This window comes from Pinus tabuliformis, chromosome 2_1, assembly GCF_031772625.1.
Source record: "Pinus tabuliformis cultivar Carrire ecotype Pingquan chromosome 2_1, CPIR1, whole genome shotgun sequence".
Lineage (NCBI taxonomy): Eukaryota > Viridiplantae > Streptophyta > Pinopsida > Pinales > Pinaceae > Pinus > Pinus tabuliformis.
This window is the reverse complement of record NC_142299.1, coordinates 643,686,584-643,705,658: the sequence shown is the minus strand read 5'-3', so window position 1 is coordinate 643,705,658 and position 19,075 is coordinate 643,686,584. Positions and strand designations below refer to the sequence as shown.

Below are 19,075 nucleotides of genomic sequence, written 5' to 3'. Positions count from 1 at the left end.
AGATGGATCCCAACGATATCCATCCAGAGCGCCTTCTTGGACCGGAGCTTTGCTGTGGAGAAGCTCCTTTAGCACATTGAGACTATCTTCCAGCTCATTGGGAGGATCTGGTAAGTTCCAGCCTATCCAGGCTTGAGTGGAGGTATCCCATTTAGAGATTTGGGATAAAAGATGAAGTCCTTTTCCATTGAGCCAGCTTATAATTGGCATTGCCTCGGCTTTTTCTCCAATAGGCTGCTGCCCGAGGATTTTGTCTAAGGAGAAGTTGACACAATTTCCTCCGCCTGGGACTTTGGATATGTTTTGGTTGATGAAAGGCATTGCCTTTTTGCAAAGATTCCAGATCTTTGTGCAATCCCTATTAGGTATATTGGAATTCAACAACTGCTGCCTTGTGCAGTTTAAATATTTAGCCTCCAAAACCCTTTTCCACCACACTGAAGGCCCTGTGATGAGATTCCAAACAATTTTTGCGCCTAGGGCCAGATTGAGAAGCTTTGGGGATCTGATGCCCAATCCGCCCTTCTTCTGAATTTGGATTATGCTTTTCCAACTGACAAGATTGAATTTGCTTTTATCCGTTTTTCCCCCTTGCCAAAAAAAGTGCTTGAGGAGTTTTTCCATTTTTTGATGGAAGATAGCGGGAGCTTGATATAGAGAGAAGCGATAAATAGGGAGAGAAGCAATACCTGTTTTTAGAAGAATCAACCTTCCTGCTGGGTTCAGCCACATCGTGCCCCATTGCTGCACCTTCCTCTTTATTTTGTCCAATATCCCATTCCAAGTATCTGCTTTTAGAGGGCCAACACTCACTGGCATTCCCAAGTATGAGAAGTGATTCCAGCCTATGTTGCAAGTAACTCCAAATATGCCTGCTATACTGTGGATAGTGTGGTTTGAGGTATTCCAACCATAGATGCAACTTTTAACTTGGTTGACTTTCCCTCCTGAGTAGTCCATGAATTGATCCAAGATCTTTTTAAATCTCCTTGCGATTGTTATTGATGCCCCTCCCATCAACAGTGTGTCATCCGCAAACTGTGAGTGGTTGATATTCTTTACTCCATGCTCAATCTTAATGCCAGTGATTAAGCCTACTCTCCTGTTATAATCCAAGGCTTGACTGAATGATTCAGCCATGAGAAGGAACAAGTAGGGGGACAAAGGGCAGCCTTGTCTAAGGCCTCGGGATGACTGGAAGGCTGCACAAGGCCTCCCGTTTATTAGAGGGGAGATCCAAGGTCCATTTATACAAGCTGTAATCATAGTAATGAAGGAAGGGTCAAACCCAATTTTGTGAAGAACAGCATACAGATAAGAGTGTCTTACTCTATCAAATGCATTGGCAAGATCCAGCTTTAGAACAAAGCCTTTTTCCTTTCTGGTTATACTGGAGTGGATAGCCTCTTGAACAAGAAGGATAGAATCAGTAATGTGTCTATTGGGGAGGAAGCCCCCTTGATTTTCAGAGATCAAGGTGGAGAGAAGGGGTTTTAGCCTGGTTGCCAAGATTTTTGAAATGATTTTGTAGGCTGAGTTACATAGGGAGATTGGCCTGAATCTCGAGAATGTTGTAGGGCGGTTTTCTTTTGGTATTAAAGCTAGGTAAGTGGAATTGGTGAATCCCCCCATTTTACCTTTTCTCAACACCCATAGAATCATCTTTAAGAGGTCTTTTTTGATCAGAGACTAGTATTCCCTATAAAAGCATATAGGAATCCATCCGGTCCTGGGGCCTTATCGGGTTGTAAATTCCAGATAGCTGCTTTAACTTCCTCATCTTCCACTTCTTTCAGAAGCTTGTTGTTCATTTCTAAGGTGACCCCTTTTGGTAAGTGCTTGAGCATGTCTGAGTAGTCTTCTGGATCTTTGTCTTCTGTCAGAAGTTGGCAGAAGTGCCTGGAGGCTGCTTCTTTTATTGAATCCTGTGTACTATATATGTTTCCCTCGTTGTCTGTTATTGTGCTCACTGTGTTTCTGAATTGTCTCACAGTGGCTTGCTTATGGAAGTAAGCATTGTTTTTGTCCCCTTCCTGCAACCAGAGCTGTCTTGATTTCAGCCTCCATTTTTCCTCTTCATCTCTAAGGATTTGGCTCAATTGAGAGTAAACTCTGCCCTCTTGCTCTTTGTTCTGCTGAGTTAATCCCTGCCTTTCAATACTCTGTTGTATTTCCTCTAGCTCTTGTTTGATTTTTTGTTTGTTTAGCTCGGGCTCTTGATAACTGTTTTTTGCCCAGCTCTTTAAGGCCTGCCTTACTCGTTTTAACTTTGTCTCCCAGATGTGACTTGGAGATCCTTCTACGTGCTGGCGCCATGTTGTCTGCACCACTTCTTTTGCAGCCGGAATCCGATTCCATATTGAACTGTATTTGAATGGGATGGGCCCTAACGGGCAGTGACTTTGGAGAGATAGAGTTATTGGATAGTGGTCCGAAGCCGACCCGTTAAGAATATTTGAGTAGCCTGATGAAAACGAGGAAAGGAAATTTATGCTGATAAGGAATCTATCTAGCCGTTCCATGATGTTGCTGGCTCCAAGTCTTCTATTGCTCCAGGTATACTTACGGTTTTTAGGCCTGACATCGATCAAATCATGATCCTGAATTATAGTTTCTAACCGACTTCGATAGGGATCAGTGGTAAAGATACCACCTCTTTTTTCGTTTGCATGCAGTACAAGGTTAAAGTCCCCTGCTAATATAAGGTTGGCATTCTGATCCAGATCTATATTTTCTTTCAAAGTGTCCCAACATATCTCTTTTTCTCTACATTGGTTTGGGACATACACATTATACACTATCACTGACTGACCTCCATTTCTGCTGTCCAGAGCAGTTCGAATCCAATGTTGGTGAATATTTGAAGAGCTGCACATCCATTTGTTACTGTCCCAAAGCGTTGCTATACCGCCTGAGGCTCCTCTTGCCTCACTTATGTTTCCACAAAATTTTTTTTGCTGGCTAATGACTTTGTTCATTTCACACTGCTCTTGCTTTGTCTCTTGAATTAGGATGATTTCAGGTTTCTCACTGTGGATCAGGTCCCTGAGGGCAACTAGCTTGGAGGGGTGCCCTAATCCCCTGCTATTCCAAGATAGTATTTTCATCATGATAAACTTACTGTGTGGAGAGGTGCCCGCCTCTCATGTCCTTTGCCATTGTTTTCTTTTTCCGGATGCCCCATTATAAAAGATTCTATTGGCGTTTGAGTGCCCATTGCTATGTCTTTTTGAGCACTTTCATCCCTTTGCTGTTTAGCTGATTTTCTTCCAGGTCTGTGCTTTTTTGGTATATCACTGGGCCCTCCATGATCCTTTGAAGAGCTTCTGGTAATTCTCGAAACTGGAGGTTCAGGAGGGGCCTGCAGGTAAGGGGTCAGCTGCTGGAGGGGGGGCTGCATAATGGGAGAGGTCGAGTGCATGGGCGGGGGCTCGATGGCGGGAAAGTCAGACCCTGGATCAACTTCGGAAAGGATTGAGAAGGGATTGGTAGAGGGAGGGAGAGGAGGATCTGGGTCCGGGAAGGGGAGGCAGGAGGCTGTTGATTTGAGGTTCCGGGGGCATCAGAATCCACGGTTGGTTTGGTGGGAGGAGATGATTTTTTCTTTTTAACAGGTTCCCATTGCCCCTCTTGTTCATCATTATCAACATTCACATTTTTTGGACATCTAGTTGCAAAGTGGTCGTACTCGTGACATACCTTGCACTTAAAAGGAATTTGCTCGTAGTCCAGCTGTTGAATGTGACTCCACTCGTCCACCTTCAGCTTGATCGCCTCCGGCAATCCGCGACCTAGGTCGACCTCAACACATATCCGAGCACACTCCTGCATGTTGTCTTTGGGCTCGCTGCGATCTATGTATTTTCCCATTGCATTTCCTATGGCTTTAACTGATTCGTCCCCCCAGCAGTGAAGGGGAAGATGGGGTAACCTTACCCATATTGGAACCGCATTCGGAATATCAAGCTCTGGATCAAAATCCGGAGTCCATTTGTTGAGGTAGAGGCCCCTGGAGTCCATAAAATAGGGCCCGTTTCTAAATATTAGATCTTTGTCTTCCTTGGTCTCAAAGTGAAAGGTAAAATATCCTCTGCCACAGAATCTGATAGCAATTTTTCCTTGAGTCTTATCCGACCAGTTCCTTTCGACCCACCTTTGGACTGTTCTGGGCGACGGCCAAAGCCCTGTGAACTGTCCGATTAATCCTTTCTCTGAAAGAGAGAGAGCTGCCATTCTTGGCGTAGCAGGCGGCAGCTGGACTTCCTGCAAAACATCCAGCTTCTTCACAAATTTTGTTGCAGTTGGTCTAGGTCGCTGCGGCGGAAGAGATTTGACCAGATTGGAGAAAGCCCTTTGCAGATCCGGATCCCCACCAGGCGGATCCGGAGGATCCATGCTGAGGCACAAGCAGGATCACGAGGCGCGCTCGCGGGACTCAGTCGCAGAGCAGGGTTCGCGCAGGCCGATCCGAGATCAGCCCCCTTACATATTCATTTTTGTTTTTTATTATACCTTGACATAAATAAATATAGAGTAATTTAAGGGTATGATAATAGATTAATTTAAATTATAATAATGATATTATAAATATATATTAAAATAAATAAATTATAAAATAAAATAATTTAAATTAATGGTAAGTGATCCAAGTTATTAAATCTAAAAATTAGAGTCGTTAGTTATAAAAGTTATAAATAGGAATATTTAGTTATATTTTTATTGAAAAGGGATTGTTTTAAACACCTAAACATATTTAAAATAAATTAATTTCTAATTTAATAGTTACAAAAGGTAATATATAAATATTAAAGTAATTTAAGGGAAGAAAAAATATTTTGATACTTAAAATTTTTAAAATAATGGTTAATTTAAGGGTTAAAATTATCATAGATTAATTTTCAGGCTATTTTCTTTGTTAACATAAAAATTGCCACCAAAATCAATCATAAAGAACAAAAGCCATGAGAAACAGTAAACCAGGGGAAATTTAAAAACAAGAAGAAAAAACTAAACAAAAGGAGGGGAAGACAGGAAGACAATGACTAAGAGGAGAGGGCTGGGACCCAGCAACTACTGATCTTCTAGCCATCTTCTCTATTGAGATTGTTCGGTCTTTTTTCAATCTCAAGTGCTTCCCTAAATTTCCGATGATGGAATTGGGACACTCTAGCAATAACACTAGCCTCTTCGATACAGACATGATTGGTTTTTTCCACATGCTCCGCTAAAGCAGAAGACTTGGCCCTCCTATGCCTAAGGTCAGCTGCGAGCTCACTAATCCTTTGATTATTGGAGCGACCAGTCTCACCAATATAGCGGGTCCCACATGAACAAGGAATAATATAAACCCCTTTCATGTCCTTGGGGTCGATAGGATCCTTCACTGATTTGAGGGACTTATGAATGCTGTTAAGAGGTCTAAACGTCGAGGGGACATTATGCTTCTTAAGAATCCTCGCAATCCTATCCGTGGTCCCCTGAACAAACGGAAGATGGACACCAGGTCAGATTGGGGATTGAGTTTTCAATCTCTTAATTTGGCCCTTAACATGGTTGAATTTTTTGTCCACAAGTTTCAAACAGGTGACCTTCACATCATGAAATGTTTTAATTGTACACCATCACCATCTATTTTACGCCCATGAACAAATTGTACATTATTTTTATCTTTTAATATTATTTTCTCAAATTTTATATTATTATTATTTTTAATTTAATATATATTTTAAAATTTAGCATGTAGTTTTATAGATAATCAAATTTTTTTTCCGTACAGTAACCGATAACTTAAACCTCTAAATACAATGTTATGGGAATCATGTCTTTAAATTTAATACAATGTTACGGGACTCATGCCTTTAAATTTAATACAATGTAACGGGAATTATCCTTTTAAATTGATGTATAATATAATGACGTAACGTTATTACGGTAATCATCCTTTTAAATTTGATGTATGATATGATTACGTAACATTACATGCAATATATCTTTCGTTACGCAATGCAGTATATTTCCCTATTATTTTTAAATCGGATTTACCCATTTACATAAGCTGTATCGAATTTCTTATGGTTTTGAAAATCGATGAACTAAAGAATATTATATATATTAAAAATGAAAAAAGTGAAACGCTAAAATTGTGTATATATTAAAATATCTATATATATATATATTAAAAGTTTATAAAGTAAAATTAGTTAGTTGGCATGAAGATTTATTTTAAAATGAAAAAACAAATAAGACGTTTAATAGTTTATATAATATGAATATTTTGAATAAAGGTTTTATTTCAGCAAATTTCTTCAAAAATATCTGATTATCTCATAATTAATTATATGCAAATTTGACTCCTTTTATTATGGGTAATTTTCAATAAAGAAAATGGTTCTATTTCAATAAAATTCTTTAAAAATATTTTAATATCTTCATCTTATGTAAATTTTGAAACTCCCTTGACATAAAACAAACAACACTGTAATTTGAAATTCACATAACCTACTTTCCATCTTAACTATATTACAACTCTAATTTTAATTTTTTAGACCCTAAAACATTAAAGATGCCATGGGGTTAAATTCCCATCAAATGTCTCCATATCAACCCTACTCCCTAACATCCCCTCACGGGTTGTTTCTAATGGTTTAGAAATAAACTTCCGAGTTGTGTTAAATCACCCAAATTGTTAATAGAAGCTACCTTTTGGTCTCTCGAGTCTCTTCTTGCTTATTTTCCACGTCCTACTATTGCAACCCTTAATGTACAAACACCACAAAGACACAGGGCACTGGGTAATCATTGCATATCATTACAACTCTCAAGGTTAAGATAAATTAATAAGATTCTTAACTTGTGAATGTTAAAGGATAATTCCATGATGTTAGCTTAATTTACGGTGACAAGTCATCACTTTTGTCAAATTAGGTTTATTTGTTATTTAGAAACATTACACTAACATTATGGGTTTTTTTTTAAATTTAATATTAAGGAATATTAATGCCATATGGTGCATTGCGTTAGGACACCTTTGAAAAAATAAAGACCAATCTAGAATGATTGTGATTTTAACTAATTCCACTTCTAATTAAGACGATAGGTTTTTTATGGTGAAGTTTCTCCTCACGACACTGTAGCAGATTTGTCGGTCTTCAAAGAATATATTATTTCAACGTTGTGATTGATCGTGGGCCTCTGATCTCTGATTTGACCCGCTGAGGTTTTTTGATTCTTAATAATTGTGCGCCAGCCACATGGCGGAGTATGACATCATGAATGTGGATAGGATGTTACGCCATAAAGCCAGTGAGTGGTGCCATAAATTTAATCTTCTGGGGCTAAGCCCTTTAGCTCGGGACATGAGATTGATTCTTTAAAATACTGCGCTAAAAATTGTTCCAATGTGTAATGCAAGGGACCACAACACACGCGCTTGGGCCTTTATAATATCGGGGAATCACAATCAACGATTTCAAGATGTAGCATTTGGTTGTAATCCCAAAACTTGCGATCTCCAATGAGTGACATGGCCTAATCTATGTGGACAGGAAATGAGTGAAGCCCCCTTGTGAAATTTGATCATATAAAACATGCGTTAACCGTTCTCGCCCAACTTTACATAAAAACCTTTATTAACCTGTGTTCACCCAACTTCATGATTTAGATAGATAGAAGAAATATTTAAATTGTCGTCGCCCCTCCGATGCACCAATAGCCCTTGATTCCTTTGAACCCTTTCTGAAAATTGTGCTAGCCCCCAAATCAGAGCCCTCTCTATCGACGATTTCCAATCGTAGGTGTAACCTTGGTGCATGACATGTCAATTTGTTGATTGTCAATCATCGATCACCTTCTGTGTTTGGCCCTTGGTCTTGTAGCTCTTCACGTAACCGTAGTCTAACCCCCGTATCGAAGCTCATCAATCACAGTTTATCAATCAGAGGTTTCACTCCGATGCACAATATGCTTGAACCTCTGATCATCAATCTCCAATACGTGATGCCATCGCTGCCACGTACCTCTGATTTGATCCACTTGAGGTTTTTTGACTCTTAATAACCGCGTGCCAGCGACATGGCGAAGTATGACATCATGACTGTGGATTGGACGTTACGCCATAAAGCTAGTGAGCAGTGTCATAAACTTAATCTTCCGGGGCTAAGCCCTTTAGCTTGGGACAAGGGGTCGATTCTTTAGAATACTGCGCTACAAATGGTTCCAATGTGTAACACATGGGACCACAACACACGCGCTTGGGCCTTTATAATATTGGGGAATCACAATCGATGATTTCACAATGTAGCTTTTGGTTGCAGTCCCAAAACTTGAGATCTCCGATGAGGGACATGGCCTGATCTACGTGGAGAGGAGATGAGTGAAGCCCTCAGCGAAATTTTATCATATAAAACTAGTGTAAACCCTTTCCACCTAACTTTACATAAAAACCTTTATTAACTTGTGTTGGGCCTTTATAATATTGGGGAATCACAATCGATGATTTCACAATGTAGCTTTTGGTTGCAGTCCCAAAACTTGAGATCTCCGATGAGGGATATGGCCTGATCTACGTGGAGAGGAAATGAGTGAAGCCCTCAGCGAAATTTTATCATATAAAACTAGTGTTAACCCTTTCCACCTAACTTTACATAAAAACCTTTATTAACTTGTGTCTGCCCAACTTGATTTAGATACATAGAAAAAATATTTAAAATGTCGTCTCCCCTCTGGTGTGCCGGTAGCCCTTGATCCCTTTGAACTCTTTCTAACCTTGGTGTTAACCCCCAAATCAGAGCCCTCTTTATCGACAAAGAAAGTGCCCTAATGTTAATGCATTCCCCTTTCCGACAATACCTCTTAGCATAGAACTTTGCTTTCGTCCGCTTATAATGTCCATGTCGTCTCTGGTGCCCTCCAATTGGGGTCGATTATCATTCTCAAAGAATTCACTTGCACTTTTTTGCAAAACTATGTGTATGTTTACTCTTCACCATATCCTTTATGTTTGTATTTTCCTTCCCTCTCTGTGCCACTGTCACTCTGATTAATGTTGCGTTTCTTTTCTTTCTTTTCAGGACTCTGCAAGTTATTGAACTCGCAGTTCTCGAACTTCATGCAACTTTGATTGGGGACCCAAACCTTCTTCAAATTGTACACCTGTCCACATAGCAACCGATCTCTTCGACATCACATCACCACGTCTCGTATACTGTTGCTTCGAGCCAGGCTTATGCTTCGTCATCAACTCAGTTGTCCTATGCTCTCCCTGCTGCCATTCCATTCATGGAGTTAAGTCACTAACGTAAACAATGGTCGATCCAGGGTAGGGTGCTTGGAAAAACAACTGTTTGCTTGTAAAACGATGCTCGATCCTCCAGAAAGGTCTTTCAATTTGACCTCATTGATTCTTCCAATGATGCAAGCCATCTCTCTGCCTTCGATGATCTGGCAGATTCCTTGCATGACCTTGTCTAAATTGGGTAAATTTAGATGGTTTCAAATGGCACAGTGAAACCAACAAACACAAATTACAACCATCTCGATAGAAAATGGGAAGTCTCCCTCTCTGCAACTTCCATTGTTGAACCTTCCCTAGATGATGTTCCGACAATTCCTTCGCACTGTTTCCATTTTAAATCTATAGATGAAATCAGATATGCAAACCTCAGCTCAATTGTCGACATCATTGGCATTGTTAGGTCCACTTCTCCAACTTCCACCATTTGTCGAAGAGATGGCTCTGAAACACCTAGAAAAACTCTCAGCTTGGAAGACATGTTTGGGTATAGTATCGACATCACCCTATGGGGGGAGCATTGACACACCATAGACAAGAAACTCGTTGAACTTAGCTCTTCTACTGCTTCGATCATGCTTGCAATCAATGGGAGCCGCATATCCAAATTTAATGGAAGAATTGTTGGTTCTCCCTTGCAAACAACATGAACCCTGGAAACCAACCGTTTGTCCTTACTGTTCTAACACAAATAGAGGAAATTCTCATATCATGTGTTAGCCCAATATTGCAATTCACCCATGCATGAGGTGGGCAGTACAAATACATTGGTCGTACTATTTGTTTCCCCCAAGACATCACTACTATCGCCAAGATTTTTCCACGCTTGGTTTCCGAATTAGACAGCGTCATTGTTTCTAGACATTGATTTGACCACAAAACGTATGATTTCATTATTAGCAGGACCCGTGTTCTTGTAACTTTAGAGTACAAACTATCCCATGATCCCTACTACAAGGATGTCCATTTGGACTAAGCTGCAATATCTGCCTTGCTGAATCACCCTACAAATATGTCTTCTCTCGTCTGCCACATCACCTCCTCCTCTCTTGAACCATGACTTTCCTTCCCTACTTTTGATGATAACATTCCTACACATCCCACCCTAACAAACCTCCAACCATCCTCTTTTGTATCAGGAGTCCCAAATTCCCATTCTGAGCTTGAAGAAATATGCAACTACCTGCACTCTCCCCATCTTAATTCCACTACTTCACTTTTGCAGCCCTCTGTTGCCCCCTTCACTATCAATGAATATATCACATAAGGTCTCTTTCCTATGGCGTTCCCCACACTCTTCCCCACAGGGGTTGCCATGATTGGTCAACCACGTCTTAGAAAAGTTGAAATGCAAGAATGTTTTGTTCACCTCATACACTACTCTGATAACCATTTTTCCCAACGCTCAAGATTCTGGTATTACTTGAACAATCTTATGTTGCGCCATCGTAGTCAAGAAACTACTGCTGTTTTCATGAAAATAAACCTTGAAGAGGGCTTTCCAATGACCGTTGCGAACCTTCAGGCACGCTTTCGTGGCATGCCTGATTCCATGCTCTCTGACTAGATTATGCGCTTCGGGTTAGGCCTTAGAGGGACACACTCGTCTTGGAACAAACACGGAGGTGAAATCACTAATATGATCATACAAATAGGTAGCCCTACTTTCTTCTTCACCCTTAGTGCATCTGACATGAAATGGAATGACATGCACATGGTCATGCTTGGCGTGCTCCCCCCCATATTTATCAAAGCTCTCTCTATGGAAATTCAGGAATATAATCAACAATCCACATCTTACAACACAATACATTCATTGTCGATTCACAATCTTCCTCGAAGAGGTCTTGCAAAAAAGGTTTCCATGCAAAGGACTTTTAGTGCAGGTTTTTACGTGACCATCCTTCTCCTTTTTTATTTTTTTCTTAGATGTACACTCGCCTCACAAATTTCCTTTCTCATATTTGCAAGTATTATTGGCAACATGGGGGCTCCGCACACATACATGGTTTCCTTTGGCTCGAAAACACACCTGATATGGACAACCTCAATTGGGATGACAAAGGTGTGTCAATAGAGCGAAGTGTTATTTTGATGAACACATTTCTGCTTGGAATCCTCGACTTATTGAACAACATGGACCTTATCTACACATATATATAGAGCATGAACCATGCAGCCTCCCATCGCCATTGGTATTTGCATCCTCTTGCCTTTAGGACTACAAGGATCTCCTTAATTGCGTTCAGTGACATACAAAATTCCACCCCTCTTCATGTCTTCACAAAAAGGTTCCTACTCTTGTTTGCCGCTATGGAGTTCCATGGGATTTGAATCTCACCTCCTCTCTGTTGGTTAATGACAGTGGACGAAAGAATTATGTCCCCGCTCATAATAATGACAGGTTAAATGTACACATCTTTGACATGCTATACATATGGATTGCAAACATCGATTACCAACTTGTTTTGTCTCAACATGTTATTCTCCACTACATAGCGAAGCCAGAGACAAAATCAGAAAGTTATCAGCAAATGTTGTCACGTGTCTCCCAGCTTGTGCACCTCGAAACACCTGTTGTTAATGTTGTCCGAAATTTTTTAACAGAAACAGTCGTCGATAGGGACATCAACGCACAGGGAACATGCCACATGCTACAAAAACTACCCCTTTCACTTTGTAGGCACTCATTTGTTTCCCTCAGTGTTATTCGAACTGTTTTTCGATGTGTTTCTCATGGTCTAGTTTCCCCTTTCCCAACACCACCCTTAATTGTAGCATACATGAATAAACCTCCTTCGCTTGAAACACTAACTCTTCTTGGGGTTGCACGTTCCTAGTCCTTCTCTTCTTGCAAGATTGTTCATGTCCTCCCTTCATATTCCTCGATCCCTTCTCTTGTTGATGAATCCTAGACTTCTTTTTACTAGAGTGAACTACTTCTATACTTCCCTTTCCGCACACTCCCATCAGGCATTGGCTCCACTAATGAAGTAATCATTTCGCATTGGGAACAAAAAAGATGTGTATGTTCTATGGCATGTTCATCGAGCCCTTGAAACCCCCCTTTCCCCTTGATCTAATGACACCTCCCCTAATGATATGTCGAACCCCCTGAATTCGTAGATATCGATGAATGCCAATTCCTTTTTCAGCTACACCCTAGAAACAACATGGAGATAGATGACCTTGACATGCTTGGACATGACGACTTTGACTCTAACCACAATTGGGCCCATACTACCATCCCTCTCCCTTTGCAAGAGACAACCATATGTTTCATAGGCTTCAGTCGGCCATCCACCCAAATCCATTCTAGCCCCTTTCCAGTGCCCTTCTCACTCACCTCACTATCGTCCACCTAGACAATTGCTTTCACCACTGTCCTCACCCACTTTAGGACCACTTCCTCAATTACTCCACTTGGAATTCTCATCCAAGGTACTGCTGGCATGGGGAAGTCTCATTTAATTGATTTCCTAAAAGATACATTTCTTTTTGAATCTACTATGAATTCAATTCCATTCCTCCTACTCGCTCCAACAGGTGTTGCAATGTTTAGCATAGAAGCGCTTACAATCCATTCTATCCTTCAGATTCCTTTAGTGTCGATGCATCCTCTTAAGGGCCAACCACTTCTACATCTCTAAGAAAAACTTTGTCACATCAAATACATTTTAATTGATGAAATGAACATTATTGGGCCTAAAATTTTTTCACACATAGATGATCGTTTAAGGGAGGTATTTCCGTCATATCAAAATGTGCCTTCTGGCAAACGGTCTATCATACTTGTTGGTGATCTTGGCCAACTATCTCATGTGAAGGACATTCCCATGTATTTCGGCATATCGAGTGGTAATTCCCTTTGGCGCAGATTCAACATGATCGTCACACTGTCAACCATATTTTGTCAACAGGGGACTAACCCTCTTCAAATTTCATTCTGCCAATTGCTCACGAATCTCAGAAATGCAACAACAACAATCGAAGACTGGAACCTCCTCATGTCAAGGACAAATTCCTTTTTGTCAAATTATGAGAAGCAAGAATTCGACAATGCAATCCATCTATATCCAACCAACCTAGCTATCGCGTTGCATAACAAACAAATTCTCAAAAAATTGAACATGTCAATTGCACGATGCTACACAGAGAAAAGGAACCACCATCCTACTGGTACACACGAAGAAGATGAGTAGTTCATGTTGAAATTTCTAATTCTGACACATCAGAAATTCCTACTGCATTCTCTAGTTTATTATCTCCCACTTGTTCTTTCCATTAACAAGTTATTTATAAATATAAATATGGAAATAAACAAAAATGCAGCTTTAACACATACAGATCAACAACTGAAATAACTGAGACAATCACACAAAGGACACTGTTATTTTTGGACAATCGTCCCCAGAAAAACCCAATGCGGCAAAACCGGTGCAACAGATATGAGGGTTTTATTATTATGCAATTTCTCAATACATCTAGGCTGCCAGAAATGGCTCACCCAACAGAGAACGCCCTCGACAGTAGTACCTCTCCTTGGAGACATATATTCTGGTTGATCAATCATCGGATGAACGATCCCACAACAACTATGACAACTTCCACTGCTCTCCATCACTCTGCAGGGACTGCGTCACCCTTCTAGACTCACCAACACTCTGTCTTCCACATGAAAATTCTTTTGGCGCTGCCTCTTGGCCCTGTATCATCTCTTCTAGCCTTTGCGTCAACCCTCAAACCATTTGTGTCACCCACACTGGCCTTTACAGCTTCTGCATGGCTCCTGGTTGCCTCTACGTAGCAAACAACTGCCTCTGCCGCAGCCTCTCCAGGCTTTCCGCCATCTCTTCGGCACTATCTCTGCCTCTTTGCTATGTATTCTTGGTCTCGTGCCGAATTGCCCCTCGCTGCAACAGATCATTGGTTCGATTCTCTCAGCAAACCCCTCTCCAGAAAATCGAATTGACTGATCAATTTGGTGTATCTCCAACTGACCCTCAAGCCTCCTCTTATACTTTTCCTATTGAGTCTTCAACGGCCGAGATTAAGTCTCTAATCAACGCCCAAGGTTAGATTTTGCTTGATCCATGTGATTTAGAACATTCTCTCCCAGTTTTATATTAATGCCCATTAATATTTTAATTTTCCTAAGTTTAGACTTAAGAACCCCATTAAAAATATTAATTATTTTAATATCTCTCCAACTGGGTGGAATTTCCCCAAACCATATGTTGGTCTTGGAGATCTTATGTGCCTTGGCGTATCCACCAATTTTCATGGCTAGAGCACATCTGATGCTACCACAAATCAACAGTTAGATGCAAAATTTCTTATTTACAATGAACAACAGGTTTTTCTCACATGTAACTAGTGGGTTGAAGTAGGTCTTGTAAACATAGCACTTGGAAAAGTAGTTTCCATTTTCTATGCACATGGATCAAACCCCCCTGAATTACCATCCTTTGTTGTTGTTGACTTCTTCTAATACAAAGGCCCGCCAAGGGATGCCTTCAACCCATCTTATGTTCCAATTCACCAAATAACGCGAGGGTCTCACAGGAAATTCCCCTTTGAATGACATGGGGTTTGATAATACATAAATCGCAAGGGATGACATTACCAAAGGTGACATTGGACATTGGCAACAGAGACTGACAAGGCTTAACATTCACTGCCATCTCCAGAGTTTGCACCTTTGTTGATCTTCACATCTCTCCCATTTTCCTTCAGCGGCTACTTTTGCATGCAAGAAAATACTTACATCAAACGTAGGCAACAAGAGGAATTCATGCTAGCATCAAAGTATTTACAACCACCTATAGTCTGATCGCTGCATCTAGCCCCTTCTGATTTCGTTTCAGTAAGCATACTTTTGATTCAATTTCAGAATAGTTGCAGCAAAACTTAGTTAAAATTCCAAAACTTTTCCCGTTTCTAAAAAAAAAAAAAAAAACAAACAAACAAACTTTACAATTTCGCATTTTGGTGATTGATGTGAGCGTGGTTTTACAACTCTAATTCAAATAAAATACTTTCAAACCGCTTGACTGGAAAAAACCAAACAAATATATTCTCATTCAATGACAAATCTCTTTTCAACTGTCCAAGCGGTAACTTTTTTTTCCACAGAAAAAACCCTCCTTTTATTAATAAAAAGGATTACATAAAATATGTAAGTAAACGCCAAGCCTGAAGCCGCCAGCAAAGGGCGAGACTCAGCTAGCAAAAACGATCGCAGACAAAAAACCCGTCGCAGGAGGGAAGAAACCTCCCAAACCGCTCAAAGCATTTGAGCACAGCCCTAAGGCCCGCAGCTAATCAATGAAGAGCCGCCGTAAGAGGAAACAAAGTCCCAATAACACCAGCGACAATGGAAGAAAGGACCACGCGGATCCACAACATCCACAAATCTGAAGCCACTGCGAGAAAACAGGAACCACTGCCCGGGCATCCACACATAGGGAAAACAGCCCAAGAAAAACGGCAGGGTAGAAGAAATTTGAAAAGGAGACATGGAACAAAAACAAAAACACACATATATTTACAGGAACAGAGGAGGTATGAAGAAAGATTAGGCGAAGATGGGTTGATCAACAGGCCGAACAAACCCATTATCAACCTCCGAGACAGCCCACGACCCCATCTCTCGGTCTACTCCTTCTTTAGAAAGACGGTCCGGCAGCCCACGATCCCATCTCTCGGTCTACTCCTTCTTTAGAAAGACGGTCCGCTTCAGAATTCCTTTCCCGGTATATATGACTAAGAGAAACCTCCATGAAACAGTTCCTAAGCCGAGAAACTTCTCTAAACAGAGGAAGCAGAGTAAGATTGTAGCAGCGATGAGCCCCGTTGAACCATTGCACCACATTCATGGAATCCCCGAAAAGCTGAACTTCTTGCACATTACGGAGAATAAGCCAGCTGAGGAGGAGATGAAGGGCTTTCAATTCGGCAAAATTATTTGAACCCTGTCCCAGACCTACTGAAGCTTTAACTATCTTCTCTTCTGAGAAATGTATGACCAAGCCAGCCCCACACCGCCCATTAATATCTGAAGCCCCATCAAAATAAGCCCACGGCATAGAGTGTCTAATGACTTCTTGACAAACAGCCCTGGAAGAAATTGGAGCTTGAGGGATAGGAATACTATCATAGATAGCCGCTCCCTCAGCAGCAAGTCTTCCAATAGGGAAAACAGAGTCCTTGAAAATAGCTTGATTTCTGGCCAGCCAGGTCCCCCATGTAATGAGTAAAGGAATGGATCGTTCCCTTTCGTTTAAAGAAATGTTCCACCAACTCTGCCAGGCCTCTAAGAGCCCCTGCCCTTCCCATTTATGAGGAACATTTATTAAGCTTAGCATTGCTGCCCAGAGACTAGAATTGAAAGGGAAAAAGAGAAATAAATGATGCACAGATTCGGCGCTGTCTTTACACAGAGGGCATCTACCAGGACCAATCCTGCCTCTTCTTTGAAGGAAATCCCACGTTGGGACTTTCTGGCAAAGGACACACCAGAAGAACAGTTTCGTTTTAGCTGGTCCTTTTAACTTCCATAAAGGTTTAGCCCACCAGCCCGGATTTTCCATACCCTTTTGAGACATCATCCATTTGTAACCTTCCTTTGGGGAATAAAAGCCATTCTGAGCAAAAACCCATTTTAACTCATCTGGAGAGTCAGAAAGCCGCACCGAAGAGTTAACAAGATCCCTTGTGTACCTGTCCCATTCCTCCAACCTGTCTTCGGTCAAATCTAAGTCTCGTCCTTTAAGCCACCCTTGATTCCAGATGGAAGAGGCCCGGGGATCAGCGACCTGGTTTAAAGTGAATAAACCTCTGTCTTTTAAAACTTCAACCAAACCTTGAGATAGATTAAACCCCTCAGAACAGCCAATCCAAGGATCGCGCCCCAAGCGGATCTGAGTTCCATCTCCTACATACCATGCCAACCCCTTCTCAATGATGTGGACGGAGGCGACCACTGCTTTCCAGACCACCGAGGAATTTTTGGACGACTTTTGCGGCAGTCTGATCCAATCAAGCGTTGTTAATGGATCTATATATTTCCTTTTAGTCACTGTAGTCCATAGATTTTCCGCTGTGATGATCCTCCAAGCCAACTTTGCTGCAAGGGATTGGGAGAAATCTGCAAGGTTTTTTATGCCCCAACCCCCCCACTCTTTAGGGCGAGTAATTTTGTCCCATGCGATCCACGGGGTAACTCTCTCAGACTTAGACCCCGCCCACAGAAAGCTGCTGCAAAGTTTCTCAATTGAGTTTATAATACCTTTGGGCACCCAAGTCAAGCTCGCCCAATAGACTGGAATTGCCATTAAAACAGATTTTATTAAAACAAGCCTACCTGCCCGGGAGAGCCACTTGTGGCTCCAATGTTTCAATTTCGATTCCAATTTTACAAGAATCCACTGCCAATCTTTTATCCTGTAATTGTCTGGTTTCAGATAGAACCCCAGATATTTGAAAGAGTCCTCCAGCGATTTAACTTCAAAGTTCAGAACCAAGGCCACCCTACGCACCTCCTCTCTAGCCAGACCGGAGCAGGTAATAGTAGATTTTCTCTCATTTATACAGAGGCCAGTCGCTTTCAGGAAGAGGTCCAAGATCTTCTTAAGCATCCTGCAATCCTCAAGGCTGCCATTGCTGAAGAGTATAATATCATCCACGAAGAGAAGGTGAGTGACCCAGAAATTTTGAGCAACTTTTATTCCTTTCAACAAACCTTGACTTTTCGCTTCATGGATCAAACGACTGATTCCATCTGCTGCCAGCAAAAACAGGAGGGGAGATAGAGGGAAGCCTTGTCGCAGGCCACGTTCAGGACTGAAAAAACTAGAAGCTGCTCCATTGATCAGAACAACTATGGAAGAAGACGAGACACAGCTCATAATCCATCTTACAAGTTCAAAACTAAAGCCCAGATGGGTTAGTAAAAGTCTCAGGTACAGCCAGCTGATTCTATCATAAGCCTTCGATAAATCTATTTTTACAACAACTCCTTTTTTTTTCCCAACTTTGAGACTGTGGAGCGTTTCTTGAGCGACTCCCACAGCTTCATGTATTTGCCTGCCGTCTAAAAAACCAAACTGCTCCGGAGAAACATTTTTAGAAAGAAAGGGTTTAAGCCTGACTGCAATGATTTTAGCAATAAGTTTATAAACACAGGTGCACAAAGAAATGGGCCTAAAATCGGCAAAAGAACCTGGGAGGTCAGACTTGGGAATGAGAGTTAAAAATGTAGCATTAAAGGGTTGATAAATAGAACCTGAAAGTCTGGATTCTTCCACCACCTCCACTAGCTCATCACCTATGAATTCAAAGAAATGCTGGAAGAATTCAACAGTCCAGCCATCCGGGCCGGGGCTTTTTTCTTTTTGCATTGATTTGAGTACGCTTGCAACCTCCTCTTTAGAAATAGGTGCCATGAGAAATTCATTGTCTTCCTCCTCTATGAACCGCAGAAAAATCTGGGCAACCCTTATAACTTCTGCAATTGTGGCTTCACCTGGGGCTTTAAAGAGGTGTTTAAAATAGTTTACCCCTTCAGTAGCCAAATCTTCGAAAGAGAGCGCTAAGTCACCATTTGCTTTCTTCATTTCCCAAATTGTATTTGTGATTTTTCTCCCTTTGGCGTAATTCTGGAAAAATTTTGAATTTTCGTCCCCTGCCTGTAACCAGATCGCTCTGCTTTTAAGACGCCAACTTTGCTCCCTGAGCTGCAAAATTCTCCTTCTTTCCATTTCCAACTCATGTATCCTCGATCGA

General features: G+C 41.2%; 1 protein-coding gene across 1 annotated transcript; it reads right to left on the bottom strand.

The window, feature by feature from the left end:
• Positions 1-1,682: 1,682 nt before the first annotated feature.
• Positions 1,683-4,395, bottom strand: LOC149202218 (uncharacterized). The gene is made up of 3 exons (XM_089401522.1): positions 4,154-4,395; positions 3,932-4,009; positions 1,683-3,081 (listed from the first exon to the last, which is right to left on the bottom strand). The coding sequence occupies exons 1-3, from the start codon at positions 4,393-4,395 to the stop codon at positions 1,683-1,685; spliced, it is 1,719 nt and encodes a 572-aa protein (XP_089257648.1).
• Positions 4,396-19,075: the final 14,680 nt, after the last annotated feature.